Raw genomic sequence first — 25111 nt, forward strand, 5'->3', positions numbered from 1 at the left:
TGCTGACAGAACTGTTGTGCATTTTGAGTGTGCTTTTCAAATTAAGAATTTGAGATATTTGTAGTGCTTTTCATTTGACCGAAGGGTCTGTTTCCATGCTGTACATCTCTGACTCTATTCCAGTCGCTTTGAATTCATTGCAGTGGTTTATCAGAGCACTGTGTTGCTACACAGTGCCACCTAGCAGTAAGAACATTATATTGCGAAAATGTAGCTCAACTTCTTTCCTATAATAATTCTAAGGGAGGCTAACTGACAGATTAGCTATGTTTACTATTGTTCTTCACTAAATGACGTGGCTTTGCTGACTAAGCCAGCAGTAATTTGCTCATCCATGATTGCCTTTGAGAAGGTGGTGCGCTGCTATCTTGGACCACTGCTTTCTATTTGTGTAGATGCACCCAAAACAGTGGGAGTTCCAGGATTTTGATCCCGTTAAGAAGTGGCAATACGTTTCAAAGTCGGTAGTGTTCTATATGCTGCAGTGTCTTCCTAGATGCTGCTACTCATGGATTTGGAAAGCTTTGGTAAATTTCTGCCGATTATCTTATAGATAGTGCACACTAATGATGCTAATTTGCATCACTGGAGGTTCCAAATGTAGATATGTTTTTTACTAGATTGCATAAAGCTTCTTGTGGTTATCAAAGAAACTGCAATGGCTTGATAAATTTGAAAGGGGAAAATGATGCTCCCTTCAAATGGTATTTCAATCTTTTTTTTAATACAGGTTGTTCTATAACAACTCATTTTGCTACCGTGATTTTGCTGTAATGTGATTGAGAAATTGGGGGCACTGTTCCTAAAGTATGAACTTTTAAAACGTATTGGCTGTAACAAATACATGGCTTTTGCCCGAAACGTCGATTTTCCTGCTCCGCGGATGCTGCCTGAACTGCTGTGCTTTTGCAGCACCACTCTAATCCAGAATCTGGTTTCCAGCATCTGCAGTCATTGTTTTTTTTTTACCTCTGTATCAAGTACATTGCCAAAACTTTAAACTCTGTTTAAGGTGTGATTTTTATGTAACATGGGATTGCACAAAAACACAACCATGGTGTTATAGAAGAACTACTTGTACTGTCCTAGTATCCTTTATCTCCTAAAGAGTTGTGATTTTATAATAGTACACACCAAATGCAGTGTGGTGTTCAGATGCTTCCTTAAACACATTCAAATGGAAGTATTTGTCAAGATATTACCGCTCAAACTATTTCAATATCTGAGGACATTTGCTACCTTCTGAGTAGGAATTCTTTGTAGTCTCTGTCTTAAATGTGTCACTCCTTTATTCTGAAATTATGCTTTCTGGCCTTAGACTGTGTACCACATTGGTAAGCAACCTTTCTGCATCTACCCTGTCAAGTCCCTGAAGAATCTTCTACTTTTCAATAAGTTTACATCTCGTTCTGCTAAATTCTAATCAGCATAGGCCAATCTATTTAACTGATCAAAAAACAATCCCTCCATATCTGGTATCAACTTAGTCCACCTTCCCTGGCCAGCCTCCAACATCAGGATGCCTTTCTTTAGACAAGGGGCCCAGAATTGTTCACAGTATTCCAGCTGGGGTCTGTTTAGTGTTCTGTATATTTTGAACAAAACCACTCTACTTTTATACTCCATTCTTTTTGAAGTAAAGACCAACATTCCATTTGCCGCCTTTTATTACATTTCCTCCAACATCATGGGCTCTTGTCTAATTAAGTAGCCTAATGTGTGATACATTATCAAGCACCTTCTGACCCTCCAAATATATTATGTCTATTGCTTCTCTTTCTCTTTTTTCCCCCCCCCCCCCCCCATCTAAATTGCTTCTTACCACCTCAAAGATGTAATAAAATTGTCATGCATAATTTCCCCTTCATAATGCCATGCTGGCTTTGCTTAATTACGTATTTCTAAATACTCTTCTGTTACATTATTTATTGTTTCCTTTATTGTCTCCTTCCTCTTTTAAATAAAGATGTTTTCGTTGGCAGTTTCCCAAACCTCTTGAACTTTTTCAAAATCTAAGGATTCCTGGAAGATTATTACTAGTGCATCTACTATCTCTACCTTTTTTCCTTTTAATATACCTGGATGCATCTCATCAGGTCCAGGGATCTATTGGTCTTTAACCCCATTAACTTCCCTAGTGGTAGTTATGGTATGTACTTCTAGTCTTTTTTCCACTTTTGGATATATTAGTAATTTGGGGATACTATTAGTGTCTCCTACTGTGAAGACTGATGCAAAATATTTATTCAAACTCTGCTATTTCTTCTTTCACCCATTATTATATCCTTAACCACCACCTTTAAGGAGCCGATGTTCACTTTGGCTTTTTTCTCTTCCTTTTCATATGTATAAAGATGTTCTTGCTGATTGTCTTGGTATTACTTGCAAATTTACCCTTTTGTTTTCTCCCTCTTCATTACTACTTTCACTTTTCTAAAGGTTACCTGTTTGCATGGTGGTTCAGTGGTTTGCACTGCTGCCTCACAGTGCCAGGGACGCGGGTTCAATTTCAGCCTTGGGCGACTGTCTTTGTGGAGTTTGCACGTTCTCCCAGTGTCTGCATGGGTTTCCTCCCATAATCCAAAGATGTGCAGGTGAGGAGAATTGGCTGTGCTAAATTGCCCATAGTGATCAGGGATGTGTAGGTTACATACATTTAGTCAGAGGTAAATGTAGAGGAATGGGTTTGGATGGGATATTCTTCGGAGGGTCAGTGTTTCTAGGTTGTATGGCTTCTAATTCTTCTGGTTTACTGTTAATCTTTGCCACATTATATGTATGTTTCTTTTCTTTATCCCAAACTTTCCTGGTTAACTAGGTTTGCCTTATCCCCTTTTTTGTAGAATCTTCCTTTCTCACTAGAAAATCATTGCTGTGAATCATGAGCTAACTACTTAAATGTCTTGACATTGCTCCTCAATGGTCTTTACTCAACTCCTTTCCCAGTCCACTGAGCTTTTTTTAAAATTAGTTTGTGCTCTGTCTTCATTCCATTGTAATTACCCTTATTTAACCTTAGCACAATTGTTTATGATTCCCTGTTAAACTGAATGAATGCTAAATTCTGCCATGTTATATCACTGTTCCTAGGGGATCTTTTACCTCACTTATTAAATACCCTGGCCATAAGTGTAGATCAGAGGTTAGACATCTGCAGCAATTAACATGGCTTCTAACTTGGCACCTAACCAGAGAGCCTGTCTACCAATTACAATGCATAAGGAATGAGTGTATTGGTATCAACTCTACTTGCCTGTGCATGCAGCTCTAACAACACTAAACTTAATACATGCTGTTCCTTCACTGTCACTGGATCAAAATCCTGGAACCTCTTCTATAATAGCACAGTTGGTGTGCTTACAGTGGATGGACTTCATTTCAAGAAGGCAGCTTATCACAATCGTAAGAGCAGTTAGGAATGGGAACAAACAGTGGCTTTGCCAATAATGCCCACATTCCATAATAAAAATGCAGAAAGAATAAATTTGCATTGGTGACTTGTGTATTTGTGCCTCTCAATCCATTTGTATTTTTATTCTACTTTGAATTTCATCAAAGCTGTATGTAGTCTCTTATTCTTTCTACCAAAATGGACTAACTTGCTCTTACCTACGTGTTTTAAGATCATAATTTGTACTTGTATGTTACCCAGGAACATACGTACTATAGTACTTGTACTGCTTTAACTCCACTCAAAACTTTAAAAGTTGTAATCCATTCTGGAAGTAGTTCTAAATTCCTATTCGTGGACATTAGCATGATTCAGTTTATGCCTTTAGTTGGTTAAATGGGTTTTTAAAAAATTTGATGGCATACTTTTTTGTTGATTAGTGATGATGCCCACTGTAAAGCAGGGAATTCTGTTTCTGTGAGATACTGTTTTCCCACTCTTAATCAAATTAATATGCTTAATCTAGTCATATTCCGTTGGGAAACAAGCTTATCTGAATTGGGTTTGCATTATGTTTTTACTGCTTTTGTTCAAAACATTCTTGGCATGGTACTGGCAGTTTGACACATTAGAATTATGGAAACTAATTTTCAGAAAATTGAACCATAAAACACACAATTTATAGAGAAAAGCAATATCTAGCTATGTAAGAACTTTCAGGGGATTTATTAGATTTTAATTTTTTTTCTTTATAACAATTAAATGATTATAAATATCTGTTTTGGTTCTGCAACTTGTAAATTTGGATTTTCATTGTGAGCAGATAACGCATCCCAGAAGCATTAAAGTCTTGCTCAATAAATGAGTTTTACTCTAAACGTATATTAACCAAATATGCTTTTCTTGTGAATCGGATGACTTATTTATTTGAGCACACTTGTATTGAAATATTTTAAAGTATCTTACTGTTTCCATATGTTCAACTTGTAAACTGAGAAAGTGGGAATGTGGTGTATTCTTCAGTATTTGTAGCTGAGGGGAAGCTACATTAAATTCATGAAAGTTGTGGTAATAGGATGCACTTAAGGAGGAGAATTGTGTGGAGTGAAAAACATTAGTTTTGATGTACTGAACTGGAAGGCTTGAATGTGTGCTGTAATGTATGTGTTTTTGTAACAAGATTTAAAATTTTTAAATTAACATGCAAAATACTTCTAGTAGTCAGATTCTGTCTGTAGGCAACTGTCAATTAAGCTGTTTTTAAGCTGTGTACATGAGGGCCGTGTTGACAAAGTGCTCCCAGCTTTAAAGGTCACCCTCCTATAATATGAAAAAAGCTCAATGAATTTTCTTATGATAACTTAGTTACCAATACATTTGTACCTGCAGGTGTGTGCTTGTTAACTCAAAAATCAAGTTATTGAAACCATGCTGTCCTGAACAAACCAAAAGCAATAACTAAATTTGTTTTTTGTACTGCTAGTATGTTTTTAAAAAATGACTTTGCCTCGATTTTTACTGAATTTTAAGACATGGGCGAATGTATTGTTCAAGGAGGTATAAATTAGCTGTTGAGGAAAACCCAATTCTTTAATGCTAATGAACTTTAAGCTGCTGTAAGTGCTGTCAGGTCTCAAAATCATCTGTCATTATTTGTACCATACTTTCCTAGAATATGTTTGTAGGAATTAGATGGATAACTGATACCTTAAAATAAATTGTGCTGTTCATTAACCCTTAAATCCCAAGATTTCCATTTCACTTTTTTAAAAAAGTAAAGTCATCCCATAGCTAAACTTCAAAGTTTGTGGCTTAACTGACTTTTGGGAATCATACCCTCACTGCAAGTTTTAAATCTCAAAGTTTTCTTCTGGTTTATCTAGATTTGTCAAATAGTTAAATCTAGATGTAGAAAAAACACATTCTGTATATTTTTGTAACCATTACCTCCCCCTTCTGTAAGGTGAAACTTATTGCTTAGAATGTTTGGTTTTGTTTTGTTTATGGTCATCTGTTGGTGAAAATTAGGTTTTTTTTCCCCAGATGTTGGGTGTCACTGCTATTTATATAAAAGTCAACAATTGAAATAGGATGTCTGCACTTCAGCTGCATTTTTGCATATTTCTTTGTCAGCATTTATGGCTCTTAAGATTGCAATACCTCTGTCAAATATTTAGGAGAGTTCATATCAGATTTCACTTCTAATTCTGTTTCTGAAATCCCAGAATAAGTGGGCAGTTTCATTTTGTTGCCTGTGCATTGTTTGAGTTGGTCTTTTTTTGTTAGCAAATGTCTCAAATTCTATGTGGGAATTTACATTTAAGGACATTTAAAGTTCTATATTCACTAGAAAAAATATATAAAATTATTACAAAGTGTTTTGAGTATGATGTTGCTCTCTTGAGATTGTGCATATTTGCTAGCTGTCAAATATACAGTTTTAGTAGTCTTATCTCCTCAGCCTAATCAGATGGGTGGGCCCATAATAAAACAGCATTAACTGAAAGGGTATTGTACTCTTGTGGACATGCCATCGAATTGCACAATTTATGAAGTATACTCTGAATTTTTTTACTTGGTACTAATCATTGAGTGGTGGATTTTCTTGCTGAGAGGCAATATTTTTCACTATATCTTACCAAACTTCCTCCATTTATTGGCATTCCTGCCCTCGTAATGTGTGCTAAGTCCAATTTTTCACCCCAAGTGAAGGCTTATCAGCCTTTACTCAAGACCCACTGACGACTGTAGCAAGTGTTACAGCAGGTAGTCCAGATATCTCTGGCTTTGGGGGGCAAAGATGGTTCAAAATGTTTGAGGATGTTGAGCTGTAGGGAGAAGCTGAATAGGAAAGGGGTTTATGAAATCCTGAGGGGCATGGATAAGTGGAGTTGTCAGGTCTTTTTTCTCTCCAGGGTAGGAGAATCCAAAATTAGAGGGCATAGGTTTAAGGTGAGAAGGGAATTATTTAAAAGGGCCCCTAAAGGGCAACATTTTCGCACTGGGTGTTGAGTTTACGAAACTAGCTCCCAGAGGAAGTGGGGAGAGGTGGATACAATTTTATATTTTAAAAGTCACCTGGATGGGTACAGGAATGGAGAGAGTTTAGAGGGATATAGGCCAAATGTTGGCAAATGGGAACAGGTCAGTTTAGGATATCTTGGCACAGGAGAGTTGGACCAAAGGGTCTGTTTCTGTGCAAAATTATAGACCATTTAGGTAGGCTTGGGATGAATGAGCATTGAGAACCAGTAGCAAGCCAGAAGTGGAGCCTTGTCCAGTGCTTGACGTGGGTGTCTGTTTCTGACCTCTGTCCTTTCTGCAGCATTGCAATGATTAGATGCTGGTGCAGGAAAGAACTGTAAGTGGGTCAGAAATGTGGCATGGGGGTTCATAACACTGGCATGATACAGGTGCCAATATCTATGAATGTGATGTGCAAATGGTTGGTGTCCATGGAGCTGTTCTTTAGCTGTTGATATCCAGCAGGGCATGTGGCAAATTTATCCTGCCAAGAATCCATACTGATTTCATATCTAGTTTCCCAATGGCAATTTGTATGATATCTTGGTAAGATTGCAACCCATGGCAAGTAGAGCTAGTTGCTGCTTTCCCAAATGAGAATGTGTACACTTTCAAGGAATTTGTCAACACTGGTGAGATGATCCTGGCATCAAGATGGGATTCGGTGCTATAACTTCTAAAATGGTGTGTTCCCTAAGTAAATAAGCTTAATTAAACTTTTAGTTCCGTTCCCCCTAGTCCTGCCTCAAATAAGTGTTGCAATTCGGATAAATTATTTGGGAATAAAATTTGATCACTTCTTTTACAGGGTGAGGGAATGAATGAGTGTTTGCTGAAGCCAAGACCAGCCTTGTTTGGGAAGATTTTAATTTGTTTTCCTGAAATAATTGGTTATCAAGTTTTGAAATCTGACTAAAGCAGTTTAAACAAAATCATGTTAGGGATTTTGTATGTTCAGACCAGCTATGGGAGAAAAATGTTACAAAACTCCTGAAAATAATTCACTGAAATGTTAAGTGCTACAGAAATCCCTTGACAAGTTTTTCTATGTTTCAATCTGTTCAAATATTACTGAAATAATGGCCATTCTGTCATATAATTAAACTGTGCAATAAGGATTCTGAATGATTTCAATGAATCATATTGACATGCTTGATAGATTAATTGTATTATTCAAAGTTCAAATTTAGTGTATGGGATCGAAATACTATAGTTGAAACACACCAACTGTAATCCATATTGGACTTCACAGAGGAATCATACATGATACAATTTGCAAGATTTAAAACAGAATCCAGCTGAGAATGCCCTTTGAACCTCAATTTGAAAACTTGTTGTTTATGAAAGTATTGTCTGTTTCTGCTTGGATTTCAGTTTGTTGCCAAGGGCTGTGGCATGAATTGAAAAGTTTTCTTGAGTTACATTTGTATGATTGATCGTAGGTTGACCTAGTAAAAGATAGAATATATGGAATCTGACCATAGTATATGTCATCAGAAGTCTAGATGATTTATGATCGAGCACAGCCAATTGAATGGATTTACAAATGTGTACTGTGTTTTAATTAGACTACCTCTTCCTTTCCAAGCTGCGCACAAGTTCTTTGACAATCAGTAGTCTGTTCTGTCTCGATTCAATAAAAATAATGACTTTAAGTGAGATGTTGGCTGAAAACAGCAATAAATGCATCTACAAAGTTTTACCGATTTTTGAAGTGTGAGCTTATTCTGGAATCATTGTGCTTCATTGTTATGTTCATGAAAGCATTTTATTGTACTGCTTTATTGTAAGCAAACTATGGTGTATAGCTTACTGAATTTGACTGTGTAATTTATACCTGAGGCTTACTCTTTAAGTATTTTTGATATTTGTCAGAATGGTGAAAATATAATTTATGCAACTTGTATTTTCCCACCAGGAGTCATAAGTTACTAAAATAGATTTATGTAACCTGCAAACCATACTTAGCTTAAAATAGTTGCTTTGAATGGCTCCTTTGTAATATGTTGACCATGTGAATGTAATTATTGACTAATTACTAACTGAATTTAAATAATCTGAGCAGTTGTTAAGGCCACTTGATTTTTTTTCACTCCTTTTTGAGGAGTACTGCTGAAAAGTTTAGCAGTTCTTGTAGTACTCTCCCAATTTGCTGTGATTTTTCCATTTTCATGCTTATGAACATTGCTTGCATGCATTCTCCTTTTTTTTCTTTAGAACTCTGCACAGCATTTTTTTTTGTCTTTTCATGTTTGTCTTCTGTTTTGTGAGTAGTGTGTGGTGCTGGAAAAGCACAGCAGGTCAGCAACTGAGGAGCAAGAGTCGACCTTTCGAGTACTCTCTCCTCCTTTGCTACCTGGCCGGCTGTGCTTTTCCAGCACCCTACTTTTTGACTGAGCTCCAGCGTTTGCAGTCCTTGCTTTCTCTCAAAACTTGCAGCCTGTTGATTTTTATACTGTCAAATAGTCCATGAGCAGTGTGATGAATTAATTAGTAGTAGCTAGTTTTATTTGATATCATCATTGGTTCAATACTACTTTATTGAATAGTCCTGAATTTGAAAAAGTGGGGTTCAAGTGCCAGTAGAAATACATTTTGACTGTAGAAGGGTACATCACAGTTTAGAAAGCTAAGGAGTGGTCCAATTAAGTCTCTAAATAAATTAATTTAGTGATTCAGTAGAGTTGATGCAAAGGAATTTCTTCTGGTGGAGAATTCCACAGCAAGTGGTCATAATATAACAAATTAGGCTATTTAGGGATGAAATGTTGATCTCCTTCCAGGTAGTTGAGAAACTGGAATTTGCTTCCCTGTAAGGCTTTGAATGCCAGGATAATTTTAAATGTCAAACAATGGGATCAATGGATTTTCGTTGAATAAGGAAAATGGGTCGAGTACAGATAAGACACGATCTGCTGTTATGGAACCACTTTTTTTTTGTTAGCAAGAAGTTGGAAAACATTGAGGAAAGGGTTAATCTTACTGAAAAATTAAAAGGTCACTTGTGGAGTCTTGAAGCTTCAGTTGTTAGAACAATCCATCACTGAGGAAATTTGATTTAAGGCACAAAAATGTTGAGATGCAGTTTCCTTAGATCTAGTAGACATTAAAATTAAATTATGGGCAAAATTGTTGCCAGAATCAACAGTTTCTAGAAATTACAGAAGGCAATGTTTAATTGTATACATTCATCCTCAATGATGTGTTGTGGGAAAACAGGGCCACGTGGGTGTATTTGGGATCAACATTGAATGTGATACAAGGAACATTGCCTGTTCTTCCATGAGTACTGCCTTGAATGTTTTTTGCATCCACCTAAACAACAGGCAAATATAATATTTTATCTGAAGTATACACCATTGATCACAGCATTTTCACTTTACTAAAGTGTTCTGAGATTGCATTTGAGCCTACAAACGTCAGTCAGTAGATTTCAGCAAAAACACTGGCTATACATGTAATCTCAGTGTAGTGATAAGGAAACTTCTATCACAAAATTGCAGAAAACGGTCAAGGTGCTGAGACTTGCTCGCTTTCATGTCTGAGAATGTGACAGTGTTGTGTTGCAAGTGGCATTGGAGAAGGAAGAAGGAAAGGCTGCATCAGAGATCAAATACAGATGAGGTTCACTTCATAGACGGTTGTCTTAATTTCAATCTGCTTGAGGCTGACTGCAGTGCAGCTACTCTAACTAGGAAAGCCTATTCCAAGTTATGTTTTGGAAGCTGTCTATGATGGTAAAGTATAATACTTGTACACATTTTGCATTGTGAAAATCTTGCAATCATGTAAAACTTGAAAACATGGCCAAGAAGAAATCAAAAAAAGATCCTTGGTGTGCCAAGTGAGAGCGCACAATGGTCAATCAGTCTATGACTGGAATATTATGCAACTCATATTTTAAAAAGTTCTTTCTAAAACCTTGGTTGCTTTTTTTCAGTTAAAGATGCTTGATTTTATATAGGCAGTTGGGATTCACATACTAGGAGTATATATAAGTATTTTGTAATTACATTTAATGTTGAAAAATAATTCCAAAGAGTTTGCAATCAGTCCAGCGCTTAATATATCTTATAATAGAGTCCTAACTTTTTAGTGCCATCTCTCTTTTTTGGCATTCTATATATTTGGCGGTAGGTGTGAGAAATGACGAAGATGGAATCATGAATCTTCAAATTTTAATTGATTCAAATTGGTCATAAACACTTCTTCATTCCATAAAATTCACCTGGATGTGTTTCAAACTTGATTGTAGTTTACATTAATAGATTTTGCAGTTTGTTTGCTTCACATTATGAAGTTGCAAATTACAGAATCTGATCTGTTCAAAATATATTTTAGCTCTATATATTTGAAATGAATGAAGGACATTGAAACAACTTCAGTTGCTATATTGTATTTATTCAAGAAACTTGAATATTCAAAAGGAAGTATGCATGCTGTGCACCAGTTGACTTTTAGCTAGGATATCCTTGTATTGTTTGTTGCATTTAAGCATGTTAGAAGTAACCCCAACTATGCAGTCTTTTTCTCTGCTCAGATGGATATTGACGCATGCAACCTTTACTAACCAACTGTGATTTGATAGCATTGCATAATTGTGATTGTGTAGGTTGCCAAAAGGAAAGAAAAATCAACTGTGTATTCATGTTTTTGAAGGATAATTGTATGCACAGGATTAATATTTTCTCCAAATTATCACAAAATAAGTTTGTAGACAACATTTTTATTTTCATTGGAAGTGAGTGATGCTAGGTAGGCCGGCATATATTACCCATACCTAGTTACCTTTTGAGTTTCAGCCTTGAACCACTGCAGTCTATTTGGTGTGGATGGACTCACAATGCCATTAGGGAGGGTGCTGCAGGATCTTGACCCATTCTTTCTGAAGAAACAGCATTTTATTTCCAAATGAGAATGGTGAGTGATTTTGGAGAGGAACCTGCACATAGATACATGGAAACACTGCTGCCCTGTCCTTCCGGATGGTATTGGGCCTGATTTTGGAAGGTACACTATTTAAGGACCTTTGACTTTTTACGATGCATCTTATAGATAGGTGTACAGTACTGCTAATGAGTGACAGTGAATAGTTGTTGATGTGGTGCTTGTCCTGGATGATAAGCTTCTTGAATGTTATTGGAGCTGCACTCGGCAGGTCAGTGGGGAGTATTCCGTTATATTTCCTGATATCTTGTAAAAGTTGGATAGGCTTTAGGAGTCAAAAGGTCAGTTGTTCACAGAATTCCTAGCCCCTTGTAGTCAGTTTTTATATGGCTGGCCCACTTGAGTTTCCAGCCAGTGGTAAGTCCCCAAGATGTTGATGGTGGGGGATTCAGTGACGTTAATGACATTGAGCGTCAAGACTGATGGTTAGATTATGTATGGGCTTGGTCATTGCCTGGCATTTGTGTGGTGTGAATGTTACGTGCATCTAGGAGAAAGTGAGATCCGAGAGAGTGTGGTGCTGGGAAAGTACAACAAGTCAGGCAGCATCCAAAGAGCAGGAAAATTGACGTTTTGGACAAAAGCCGTTCATCAGGAATCAAGTTGATTTTCCTTCTCCTCTGCTGCCTGACCTGTGCTTTTCCAGCACCACTGTAATCTTGACTCTAATCTCCAGCATGTGCAGTACCCACTTCTGCCTGTACCTGTGGCAGGTCATTCCACATACAAACCACCCTCTTGTGTGGAAAACGTTACCCCTCAGGTCCCTTTTTTTTTGTTTTAAATCTATCTGCACTCACCGTAAATATGTCCCCTAGTTTTGAACACCACCACACATTCCACTCCCCCACCCCCAACTACTCCAGGGAAAAGACCTTTGCTATTCATCTTATCTGTGCCCCTCGTGATTTTGTAAACCCCTGTATGCTCTGGAAGGGAGGGAGGGGCGAATCCCAACTTATCCATCCTCGCCTTAACTCCAAACCTCCAGTTCCAGCAACATCCTGGTAAATCTTTACTGAACCCTCTCCAGTTTAATAATATGCTTCTATAACAGCAACCAAAACTGTCTGCAGTACTCTGTGGCCTCACAAACCTTCAGTACAATCTTAACATGACGTTCCAACTCCTGTATTCTGTCTAAGCAATGAAAGCAAGCATGATGAGAACCTTTTTAATCCCCCTGTCTACCTGTGATGCAACTTGCAAAGAACTACGTATTTGAACCCTAGATCTCTGTTCAACACCACTACCCAGGACCCAGATGAGTTATATAAGTACTGCCCTTGTTTGTCTTGCCAAAATGCAGTACTATTGTCATGATGTTCTTCAGCTTTGTGGGCAAGAGACATTTCATGATAGCATGGTAAAACAGGTTAAAGTCCAGTAATAAGATAAGCTATTCAGCCCAGTTTTAATGCATGCTAATGAACCTTAAAGAAATAGACAAGTTGAAGCTCAATGTTTTGAATGCCAGAGGATGTAGAGCCAGACCAGACGTGGGATGGTGTACACAGTTTTAATACTTTGTGCTGAGGTTAGTGAACATGTGGAATGGACTGTCTGGTATAGTGTGAAAAAATGTTACAAATTTATGTGAAAGTGGGCAGCATGGTGGCTGTGGTTAGCACTGCTGCCTCAGTGCCACAGACCCAGGTTTGATTTCAGCCTCTGGTGACTGTGTGCACACTCCCTGTATCTGCACGGGTTTCCTCCCAAAGTCCAGAGATGTGCAGGTTGAGTGTGTTGGCTGTGCCGAATTGCCCTTAGGGTCCAGGGATATGTAGGTTAGGTAGATTATCTATGGGGAATGTAGGTTATGGGAGGGGGTCACTCTGATTCTCCAAAGAGCATTCTACCCAGTGTGGACTGAGCTAAATGGCCTGCTTCTACACTGTAGGGATTCTATGAAATAAGCACCTTGGCATTATATTTTGGAACCTGACACGTGGACTACAGATTTCCTGCCCTGTATTTTCCAATGTGTCATAATGTTTTGTATTCTGATTCCCTGAATTTTGAACTTAACGCTGAAGTGGGAAGACTTGTATTCTGTGCTACAGTATAATTCTGAGAGCAACAGTATAGCAGCAGTGCCCTCATTTGGTAACAATCAAGTAGCACAACTTAAGTTTGGAAATTTTAGCTAACTGTTTTCATTTGAAATGCAAGAGCAAAGGAAGAATCAAATATTTACATCTTTTTGAGTGAGTTTCCTCCTCTGGGTTCTTCTCCTTAGATCATGTGTGTGCACAATTTCAAACCCAACCAAGTTTTGTGTTATAAATTTCTTTTAGTATATTCGAATATACATGAAACAAGTTGGGTCTAAAAAATCCACTGTCATACAGATATGGGTTTCCAATTAAGCCCCAAAGAACGTTTGAGAACTGCTTTCATAGAACTTTTGGACTTGCAATAAAATTTTAAGCTCAAGAAAAACCGATGCCAAGAGACTTTTTTGTTTTAAACCATCAGTTAAGTTACAAGCTGGGAGTTCTTTTAAAGTAGAAATTGGGAGGAGTAAACCAGCTAAACAAATCAGAATAGCCTTTGACAATCTTTTGTTAAATATGGTAATAAATTACTTTTAAGCACCATATCTTTTTGAAAAGTCAAACATTAAGCCAGAAAAGTTTCTCGTGATCTTTTGAGTAATCGGAATGAAGGTAGTTTGTGAGTACAGAGTTGTGGAGAGGATGTGTCTGCAATATTGACAAAGTCAATAAGAACATTTATTTAGGATTTAAAAATTAAACAGTCATGCATTTATTTTTAGATTACTAGAACATTAACTAAATTTTTTTTGACTTGTGCAGCTTCTGTCCTACCAGATTTAACGGAGCAGTTCTCACCCCCAGACGTTGCACCAACCATACTGGTGAAATTAGTAGAGGCTATTGAAAAAACAGGTAAAGTTTACGATTTGAATTAATTTGGTTTTTAAAATTCTGCCTGATTTCTGTTTTAAAGGAGAGTTTCTTGAAAGGCTTTAAGCAATCACAAACATATGGGCAACATTGTTGTTGGATTAGGTTACCTATATTGATGTAACTCCAGTCTGGAGTTGATTTGTACTAGAATAGTTATACAAATATTTGTACAAATATTAATTTGTACTAGAATAGTTTGGAATATTTGGTAAAGTAGATCCTCTTAATTGCGAACACTATGGCTATCTATTGTGAAACTGATGCAGAATACTGTCACAGAAAATTTTGGTAAATATTTCCAGTTTTTTTAAAATATTTGTGTATTTGGATTTTCATTGTAAGAGCTGCTGGCAATATGATTAACAATCACAGTTTTGCATGTTTATCCAATCCATTTGATCAAAGAAGTGTATGTTAAAGGTTTTCTAGATTTTAAAAATCACATCACAGTAATTTTGCAGTTGTAGGTTTAATTGTAAGCTTTTAGCTATAGCCACCTTTACAGTGCTGATTTGGTTGCATACAAGTTAATCTTCAGTTTGTTTTTACATTCAGAATAAAAGACGTCATGTCAGAATTTAGTGTAAAAGCCACAATATCTTAAATTGCATTTAGCTAGTATTGCTACAAATGAACTGTTCAACATGCATACTCTAGTTACTAGCGCACACTCTAGTTAGTTGCTTGTTAACTTGCCTAGACTCCTTCATGGTTCTTAAGTGTTACGGTATGAGTAAAACCTTATAACTTACCCAATGAATGCGTTTGTATTTTACAGGTTTAGAGAGTGTCAATTTATACCGAACGTCTGGTTCATGTGGTGGTGCTGAATTAAAACAGTTGTTGGATTATGGTAAATATATGGTACCTTTTTTGGATGTTTTCCAAGTTGTTTGGTACAAATATTTGTGGTTTAAGTACATTGTCACTACAATAGACTTTTACTCCCTTTTTGTGTTTCTAGCTGTCACTTCATTATAATACATGTTGCAGTCGTATTTTCTTTTTGGGCATGGTAGGATTGTAAATTCCCAGTTTTTAACATAGCTTCTGTGTGTCGTTTCTGGAAACACAAGTTGTTTAACCACATGTTTTTATCAAAACAGCGCTTCTTTATATAAATGCTGTGTTACCACTAGGGGGCTCCTTTAATGTTGTGTTGGTTGTATTGCAATAATTGAAAGTGTTAGAAGAAGCTGATTTTGGACATCTAATATATCCATTAGAAAATGCATTCAAAACTATCTCTACGTATTCTCTCGTAATTGTTAATTGCACCTAATTTTAATTTTATCCAGTGTTTTGGGAATTAATTTTTACTTATGAACTGTATGTTCAATCTTCAAATGTATACTACGTGGTACAATGAAGACAAAGGTAATCCTTCAAGCCATAATCTCTAATTACTTTTTGGATGCTGGGGGGGAAAGTACCATTTCTGTTCGTAGGAATCTCTTCAATAATACTATGCCGCTAGTTTTTGCAGTTCTTAGTTTTTCTGCCCTTTTCAGAAAGTGGTATCACTAATACTTTCTATTCTGAGCTGAACTGATCACATGCCCATTAGTATTCAGGTCATGACTTTACCTTTCTTGGGCTTACATTCTGCAAAAGTGCATTTTAAAGTGAACTGGTACTTCTAGCTCTTTCTCTCCCCATTGTTAGGCAGGATAGTATACTTAATTATCTTGTTAATACTGCTTTGCCAAGATTGGTTAGATCAGGATGGGTGAGATTGAACCAGAGTTATTATTGATTTTAGTAGGATGCAGTGTGATTCCAGGTAGCCGCCTCATTAAGAAGCCTGATTGTTTTTATTTATTGAAATATGCTTCTTGAGGTTGTGAACATTTGTATAAAACATGAATTCTTCAGAAAATATATCCCATAACAATGGCACAGCTTTTCGAAAACAAATTTCTGCATACTTGTAACCTGGTGTATATATATCTCAGACAAGTCAAGTAAATCTCTCTCAACAGCCAGTTTATTTTGTAAACATTTCTGTAGTCATATGCATTTCTCAACTTACCAGATGCAGCCTCAGTGGACATTGAGCAGTTTGATCTGCAGTCACTAACTGATGCTTTAAAGCAATATCTTCAGGAACTGCCAAATCCTGTCATTCCAGCATCCATCTACAGTGATATGGTTTTTACTGCTCAAGGTAAGGAAAAAAAAATTTGTAATTATGTAGCATCTTGTGTAACTCCAGAACATTATAAAGCTAACAAAATACTTAGGAAGTTGGGCAAGTGTATGGATAGGAAAGGATTAGAGGGATGTGGGCCAAACACAGGCAAATGAAACTAGTTCGGTTTAGGAAACCTGGTCAGCATGCATGAGTTGGGCCAAGGGGCCTGTTGCTGTGCCGAATGACTCTTAAGTATGTTCTGTTATAATGTAGGGCAACTCAGAAGCCAGTTTGTGTGGGGTAAGATCCCACAAACACTTAAGCATTAAACTGTCAAATTTGTTATTTAATTTATGGTTGAGCGATAAATGTTGCACTTTGTCATCTGAGATTGTCTGCTTAAGTCCTGGAGTTCGACCTTCTGATTTAGGGGAGGAAGTACTATCACGGAGTTAACTGTTATTTTATATTAATCAATTTTTTAAAATTTAAGCAGAAAATTTCCAAAAACAAAACTTGTATTTATCAACTGTCTTAAAATTTTTAGGCAGTTTCAGAAAAATGCTGTATTTATTTTTGTTTAAATACTTTAAGAATGCTCATTAGTATTTTTATGTAAAAAGATGCAATGCCACAGAATTTATCTTATTGATGCTATAGGCCTGATTAAATAAAGAGTTTCTGTTCTGTATTCCCTGTACTCTTTCGCAAACCCTTCCATGTACCTCGTTCATGTCTATCAGTTTGCTTCATAACTGCTTTTAATGTCAGCCCTCCAGGTAAGTTTTTTTAGTGAGCCCATGTGATATCGTTCATTGTGTTTACAGTCTGTAATTTTTGTCTTATGTATTGAACTTTGTTTACAAAAACTTCGCAAGTTTAAATCATTAACCATGCAAACTAGGATCGATGTTCTAGCTTATGGTGATAGGCTGTTTGCAGATGTTAATGAATGCAATTATGACAAGAATCAATTCTGCTCAGATATCAGTACAAACCTGTGACGTGATCTTGATGTGTCACAAAGTACTGAGACTTAACCACGAATTTTACTATGTGGTTTGTAAATTTTGGGTGTGAGTAGGTTACAAAGACCAAAAACACAAGACTTGTTGCAGAGTCTATAGAGCTATTAGTCTGCACAAAGTGAAGCCCTATCTACAAATGCTTAATGCAGCAAAGGATGTGGTTGTTGGCCTTATCTGCTGTATCTATAAATTGCCCAATCATCTGCATCACAAGAACAACAGAACCTATAGTATGTACTGTACTAAGTATTTGTGGTCCACATCACAAGCGTATAGTTTTCCATTTGTTGTTCACAGTAGCTTTTTAAAGGCTTTCTTGTACCGGACACAGATTGGTAACTGTCAGTCGTCTGAGTTTTTGCTTAGAAATAGCATGTGGAGCGGTACTGGATATTGGATAGGAATTCTGAATGCTGGTGGTTCTGTGCCCTACTGTTGAGTGATGATCTTTAATTTCCCCAAATGCAGAAGTACTCAATACAGAAGAGTGTGCACAGTTGCTAAAGAGAGCTATCCAGTCCCATAATGTGCCTCAACAGTATTGGCTTACACTTCATTATTTGATCAAGCACTTCTGTAAACTTTGCCAAAGCTCTGGAAAGAACAATCTAAGTCCAAGAACATTGGCAGAAATCTTCAATCCTTTGCTTTTCAGACAACAGGCAGCAAGGTATGTACATGACCGTTAAGACAGTTTCCTTGGGTATACGCATGTATTTTGTAAAATGTACAGTAGCAATGCTAATAATGTAAATAACATTTGAACACCAACTTTTTTGGAAAATTGTTTAAGTTAGATTTTGAATTTTTTTTATTTTGATCTAGCTCAGATACAAATCCTGAATACCATATTAAAATCATAGAAGTACTTGTAGCCAGTGAATACCAAGAAACACAGACTACACATACACCTGCACCAGGTAAGATCAGATCTAGTAATGCACCTTAAATATTAAAACTCCGTTTATGTAAAATTGGGTGGCTTACTTTTGCTGGATTTTTTCACTCTTTTTTTCTGCAAGTCTTTTTAACATATATAATGAATTCTGAAATTTGCAGTAGTTTCCCATCTTATCATTTTGCTTTTCCTTTTCTATTTTTAAAGTGTGCACTTTTATTTATTTCCATGATGACCTTTTTAGGTAAGAGTTGAGGTATATTTTGTAAAATAGAAATAAGTTCATGGAATTTATGCAGAACAGTCTAGATTTGCCAATCTATTTTTATTCTGTTTTGTTGGAGCAGTGTGCTGTCTAACATGATATTTATGTCTTTGGTGAGGAACTAAATGCAGTCTGTTATTCTGTGTATTTTTAATGCGTTCTTTGCATTAAGGTTTTAATGTGAACTTAGTCAGTAAGATCATCAAAATTGGATCTCTTTCTATCTTTCCCTTTCAATTCAGTCTTAAATATAAAGTAGCTGATCTTGCTCGACGTTTTTGTTTCTTTCATTTTTATTGGATTACGTATGATGATTAAAAGTGAAATGTATCATACAGCTTGTTTTTAAGAAAAGTAAAGTGAGAAATATAGGAAATTGCATTCTTTAAGTATATGTTATGGAAGTCTCCCTTTAGAGACTCCTGTTAGGGTATTTTAATTAACTGGTTACATAATTCTAATTTCAGTTGGATAATGTAGACTTTGTTTTGAATTCAACTAGAAAAGAAGGTGGCAACAAATTAACTTTTTGTTCTGTTAAGTGATCGGGGCCATAGATTTGTTGATATGGTGTGAAATAGCCCACATTGTGATCTACAAGAGTCCATGGTTATTGGAAACAAATACAAACAAGGGTAGACTATTCAGCCTGTTGAACTTGCTGTACTATTTAATTGGACTGAAGCTGATTACTTCAAGACTACTTTCCTGTAGTATCCCAAAATCATTAGTAATCCATTGATATCAGTCGTCTTTGTGTTAGTGACCCTGCTGGCATAGTCCTCTGGGCAGTGAATTCCAAACGTTTACAAACTTGATTGAAGAAATCCCTCCTGATCTCAGTCTTTGGCCTACCATTACTTCGGCTCACTAGATAGTGGAACTATCTCTATCTATTCTATCTCACTTTTTTAAAAGTTTCATGTTTTTAAATTGAGCCACCTCTCATTCTTCAAAACTAACAAATAAAAGCCCATTTTCCTCAATCTCCTTTATAAAAGACAATCCAGCTAACTCTGGGATTAAACACAGAATGCTGAAGAAATTCTGCAACCTGGCAGTATCTGTGGAGAAAAAGAACATTTTAAGTCCAGTATGAATCCTCTTAGAACTTATTGCAGGGACTAGTCTGGTGAATCTCCATCTCAATACCTCTTTGGGAGATATATCCCTCTTAGATTGGGAAACAAAAACTTGAGTACTCCAAGTATAATCTGAGCAAGTCTGTGTGCTATTGCAGCAAGACATTTTAGTCTTTTATTTCTGAAGGCCAAAGTACTACTTAATTGTTTGCTAGCTAGTTTTTAGTGACAAGATCACACGATTTCCTTTTGGACACCAATACTTCCTAACTCACCATTTTAAGAAATACTGTTTTTCTGGGGGGTTTTTTTCTACCAAGGTGAATAACTCATTTATTCAAATTATATTGTATCTGCTGTATTATTGCACAGTTACCCTGTCAAAGTTTCATTTTTGAAGCTTCCTTGTATTCACCTAAATATAAATGTCCATTTAGGTTTGCATCATAAAGTTTGGAAATATTACACTTGAGTCCTCATAACAAGCAGTTTATGTAGATTGTGAACAACTTTGGCCCCTGTGGTGATCCTCCCAGAATCCTAATAGGTAACAGCCTGCTAACCTGAAAATGACTCAATTATTTCTACTGTTTTCTGGTCTGTTAACCAATTCCCAATCCATGCAAGTGCAATATTCCCAATTCCATAATTGACTAATCTCCTATGAAATCTTCTCAAAAGCTTTTAAAAATCCTAATACACGACATCACTGGACCTATGCTACAGGTAACATTCTTCTAAAACTTCAACAGGTTTATCAGAGGACTTTCTTTTCATAAATCCATGTTGACTCCTCCCCAGGTGCCTAGTTATCTTCCTTCCCCTGTCATTTGTAATTCCCTGTTTTTTTTCATGTCTCTCCTGCTCTAAATGAGGTTACATTTTCTGCTTTCCAGTCTGCAGGAACTTTTCCAGAATCAATAGAAATTTGAAAGATGGACCCCAATGCATCCATTCTCTTTTTAGCCACCACCTTCAGCACTCTGCAATATGGATCATCTGGGGATTTATCAGCCTTCTCCAGTTAATTTTTTGAGTACTCCCTCCAAATTTGTTTCAGTTCCTTGTTTTCACAAGTCCCTTAGTTCCTAGTATTTCTTGGAGATTTTCTGTATCAGCTTCCACAAAGATGACCACAATCCGATCAGCCACAACCTTACTAAATAATAAAACAAATTCAAACACCTAAAGGACCTACTTATGTTTTTTTTCATCTGTTTCCTGTTCATAGTTCTTTGTATTTTAAAGATCGATGTGTGATTTGATATTGATTCCTAAATTATTTCAAGTGGTATAGGTTTATTTGGATATTACACTGGGAGCACATTGAAGAATTTCTGATTGAATGAGCTATGGTGGGCTGCATGGTATCCATCATTTGTAATAGTCTCAAATCATTATTGAAAAAATTAAATTGGAAATCGAACAATTAAGTGAAGGATTTGGATACTGTCTAGGAATTTTCTGCTGGTGGTAAGATATAGATTTAAGTCCTTTCCAGTTCCTCCATTACCTGTGCGAAGCTGTCTCACTTTTATCAAGTTGTTTAAAAAGGATGAAAACAAGTTTGACATTCCCAGGGCACTTGTGAACTTCCCAGGTTCTCTTACTTGTGGTTCCATGTTGGATTGAAGTGATTTTTGTCTGGTGCAAAGCAATACGATGTTACCTATTCAAGATGGTTACATCTCTTGCTGTACTGTACTGACCTTGTACTGTCACTTTTGCATTCATGCATACTTAAAATTGCCTTGCATTGATGTGGAAGTACTACTATAATGGTAGTGTTAAGTTTCACTTGCGTTTGCTATGTTTTGTCAATATCGTCATGATTTTATGGTATAGTTGAAGAAATGGTACACAGCAAATAAAGTAATAGATTTAATTACTGAAATGTTTTAGTGAGAAGTTTTACTTGTAGAAGCTTTCAGATGGAATAACTGTATAACAGTTATGTTACAGAATTAGTGATCCAGAATCCTGGAGTATAATCCAAAGGGTATCTAAGTAGCAGTATTACAATTTGAGGAATAAACCTGGAATTTAAACAAGTGGTTATTGGGCATGGTCACTTTGGAGTTTAGATTATCGTGGAAAACTGCTAATTTACCTGTCCCATAGCTTATATGAACCTCTAACCCATGGCATCATAGATTCTTAATTGTCCTTTTGTATATGACTTAGCCAAGCCAATTAGTTGCATCATAACCGTCTCTAGGCTGCCAGCTATGAACAGTGATGTTGGTGACTGCTATATTGAAAGAATAAATTATTATTAAAAATTAGCAAATGCATAAAATTCATCAGGTTGCTGTAGATGAACTTTTCATTGATAGTTATACAATTTTAGGGGAGTGTTGAATTAAACTTTCTCCTGTTAAAAGCTGACAATGTACAGAATATGCTATAATATACAGTTTCTATTAGTCTAGAATATAAAATGTTAGATCCAAAGTGCAGATCCAAAATTTTTTGGTTCCTCAAAGTATTTGTTTGCAATTCCTGTTTAGTAACTGTTATAGAGTCCAAAACCAAGAAAGGCTTCCTAGTCATTTTCAATTTTTAAAATGATCTTATCCATTCTTATCTCCTGAAGCCCAAGACCACAACCATCTGTTATATCCAGTTGGTTTCCGATAGATGTTTCTTCTGCTTTAGTGTCTAATACTCTTGGTTTAAGAACTTGATGGGCTTCTGGATTAGAACAATGGACACTCCTATTAACTCAGTTCCATAGGCAATCAATTGACTATTGGAGATCCTTAGCATAAAAATGTTATGACAATGTCATGTATTTGTGATGATGGCTAGTATAGAGCATTAAATAAAAATACAGCTAAATAATTAGAGCTCATTCATTTTGCCAGTTTAATTTTAGTCAAGAACAGTTCCTGTGCAAGACAAAATGCAGGGAAAGAGGTTTTCTAGAGTTGAATTAAAACCAGCATTAAATTGTTGGTCAAAATGATACTGAAGCATCTTTATTTTCTTAACTGTGAACTACTCTCTGTGGCTTTACTATTTGTACTCTATGCTACTTTCTCCCCACCCCCACCCTCCTCTAGCTTATCTCCACGCTTCAGGCTCACTGCCTTTATTCTTGATGAAGGGCTTTTGCCCGAAACGTCGATTTCGAAGCTCCTTGGATGCTGCCTGAACTGCTGTGCTCTTCCAGCACCACTAATCCAGAATCTGGTTTCCAGCATCTGCAGTCATTGTTTTTATCATTTATAATCAGCCTGTTATTAAAATAAAATTTTAATTTTTTTTATAGTTAACCTTGAATTTTGAGCCACTTTATTTTTCAACTCTTTGCCAAAGCAAGGTGGTTGAATGTTTGATCATTAATGTTCAGATTTTGTCTCTTTCTGGTTTTCATTAATTTACTGTATGAATCTGTGTTTAACTTGGTTACTGTGTTTACAGATTCATTTCAAAAATAATTCATTGGTTATAAAGTACTTGGGGTGTGTACTAGTAATATAGTGCAGTTGGCAATCACATTTTTGTTGTGGAATATGGAAAATTCTCTTATGACCCATTGCAAAATGTTTCCAATAGTATTCAACATTATGGGAAGGTTTAGTACGCCTACTCTTAATAGCTTTAAGGTGGCTTGAGGGTCTCTTGTGATGTGCTCAGTGTCCCTACGTCTGGGCCAGCAGGCTTGGGGCTCAAGTCCCACCTGCTGTACAGATATGTACTAAATCTGAACAGGTTTATTAGAAAATCAGCATTCATTTGTTTTTTGTTTGACTTCTAAAGGACATGTTACAACATTTGGGCTGCTTACAGAAAATTTTGTATTTCTAAAGCATCAATAAGACCATAAGAATTCGGAAGAGGAGTAGGTTGTTCAGCCTATTGAGCCTGCTCCGCCATTCAATAGGGCTATGGCTGAACTGACATTCCGCTTTCCTGCATTATCCTCCTCAACCCTTAAATCTCTTACTGATCAAGAATTTATCTTTGCCTTAAATATACGCAAACACTCTGCCTCCACAGTTCTCTGTGGCAAGGAGTTCCTAACAGTGACAACTCTCGGAAAATAAAATTTCGTCCCCTTATTCTATCTCATTCCCATTAGAAGAAACATCCTCTAAGCAATTAGCCTGTCAAGCCCTTTAAGCCTCTACGTGTTTCAGTATTTCCAAATAAACCTGTTGGACTAAAGCCTGGTGTTCTGACTTTTAACTTTGTCCACCCCAGTCCAACACCAGCACCATCACCTCTCATTCTTAACTCCAGTGAGCAGGGTCTTAACTGTTGAGGCTTTGCTCAAATCTTTCTTTTTTGTTAGCATAGTAACATGATGTAGAAAACCATCATAAATGGAACAAGTCATATATAGCTTCCTGATGTGTGCACAGCCTGGGCATGATAACTGCTAGAACCTATTTTAAAGCGTGTATGAATTTCAATTTTTTGAGAACCAACATGACTGCAATTATGTGTATTTCTTGCTTCCGGTTTAGTATATTTATAAAACATTCTACAAAAATCTATAGGAAGGAAGAAGAAAATAAAAATAATGGTTAACATAGTACCTTCAACTGAGTTATAGAAATGGTTGGGATATTCAGCAGGAATGTAAAACAAATGTTAAACAGTGGCCTAGAACTTTAGCTTTAAACTAACTTTTATGGACTACTAGAACAAAAGCTATAAAATGTGGGTGCTACAAACCTAAAATGAAACTGGGAATATGCTGGTCAAGTAACCTGTTTGGATGCACTTTAAGTTTGAACCTTGTTTTACTTTACATGAAATTTTATATTTATCCTGAAGAGGGCTCTGAATATTAAAGCAGACTTTAATGCGCATATGCAGTCTTGTTTTGCATTCTTAATTTTCTTCTTCACTGCTGAAGATGCTAATTTCTGTTAGCTACATTCCATTTTTTTCCATTTCCATTCCGTGAAATTTTTACAATCAAATGTAGTTGCATTTATGATAGGGAAACGATTAGGAACCCTTGTGTTGTAGCAAACTGCACAGCAGCTCCTGTATCATTCAAAGCAAAATAATTGAACAGGTTACAATGTCTTTACAGTTTCTACATGGCTCTAAGGTTGGATTGTTACCGGAGTTGTATGAACCAAGAATGTCCATGAAGTTTTAGATATGGTCTGTACTGAGTTAACTGATTTCAGTTGAGGTAGCAACTCCCTACACCACTCCAATTTAGGAGAGGAAAGGTTTGCCAGAGTGCCTGTTTCTGATTGCTACACTCTGATTTCCTGTCAGAGGTATGTCTTTGAAACATGTTGAGGAAGGGGCAGACTCCAGTTGTTATGCAAGACTGAAAAGCATTCTGGTATTTGCCATGAGAGCTGGTAATTTTGGCCACTTGTTAAAGATTCCCCACAGCGTCATATCTAATAAGGAAGTTGGTGCTCTGCAGAAGGA

At 36.5% G+C, this 25111-nt stretch overlaps 1 protein-coding gene across 1 annotated transcript in view; it reads left to right on the plus strand.

The window, feature by feature from the left end:
- pik3r1 (phosphoinositide-3-kinase, regulatory subunit 1 (alpha)) overlaps positions 1 to 25111 on the plus strand; it is a 75763-nt gene that overhangs the window by 31673 nt on the left and 18979 nt on the right. Inside the window, exons 3-7 of the mRNA XM_072595869.1 lie at positions 14182 to 14274; positions 15074 to 15148; positions 16331 to 16462; positions 17926 to 18127; positions 18283 to 18377. Coding sequence (XP_072451970.1) covers positions 14182 to 14274; positions 15074 to 15148; positions 16331 to 16462; positions 17926 to 18127; positions 18283 to 18377 — 597 coding nt within the window. The remainder of the gene's footprint in view (positions 1 to 14181; positions 14275 to 15073; positions 15149 to 16330; positions 16463 to 17925; positions 18128 to 18282; positions 18378 to 25111) is intronic.

Source organism: Chiloscyllium punctatum, chromosome 2, assembly GCF_047496795.1.
Source record: "Chiloscyllium punctatum isolate Juve2018m chromosome 2, sChiPun1.3, whole genome shotgun sequence".
Lineage (NCBI taxonomy): Eukaryota > Metazoa > Chordata > Chondrichthyes > Orectolobiformes > Hemiscylliidae > Chiloscyllium > Chiloscyllium punctatum.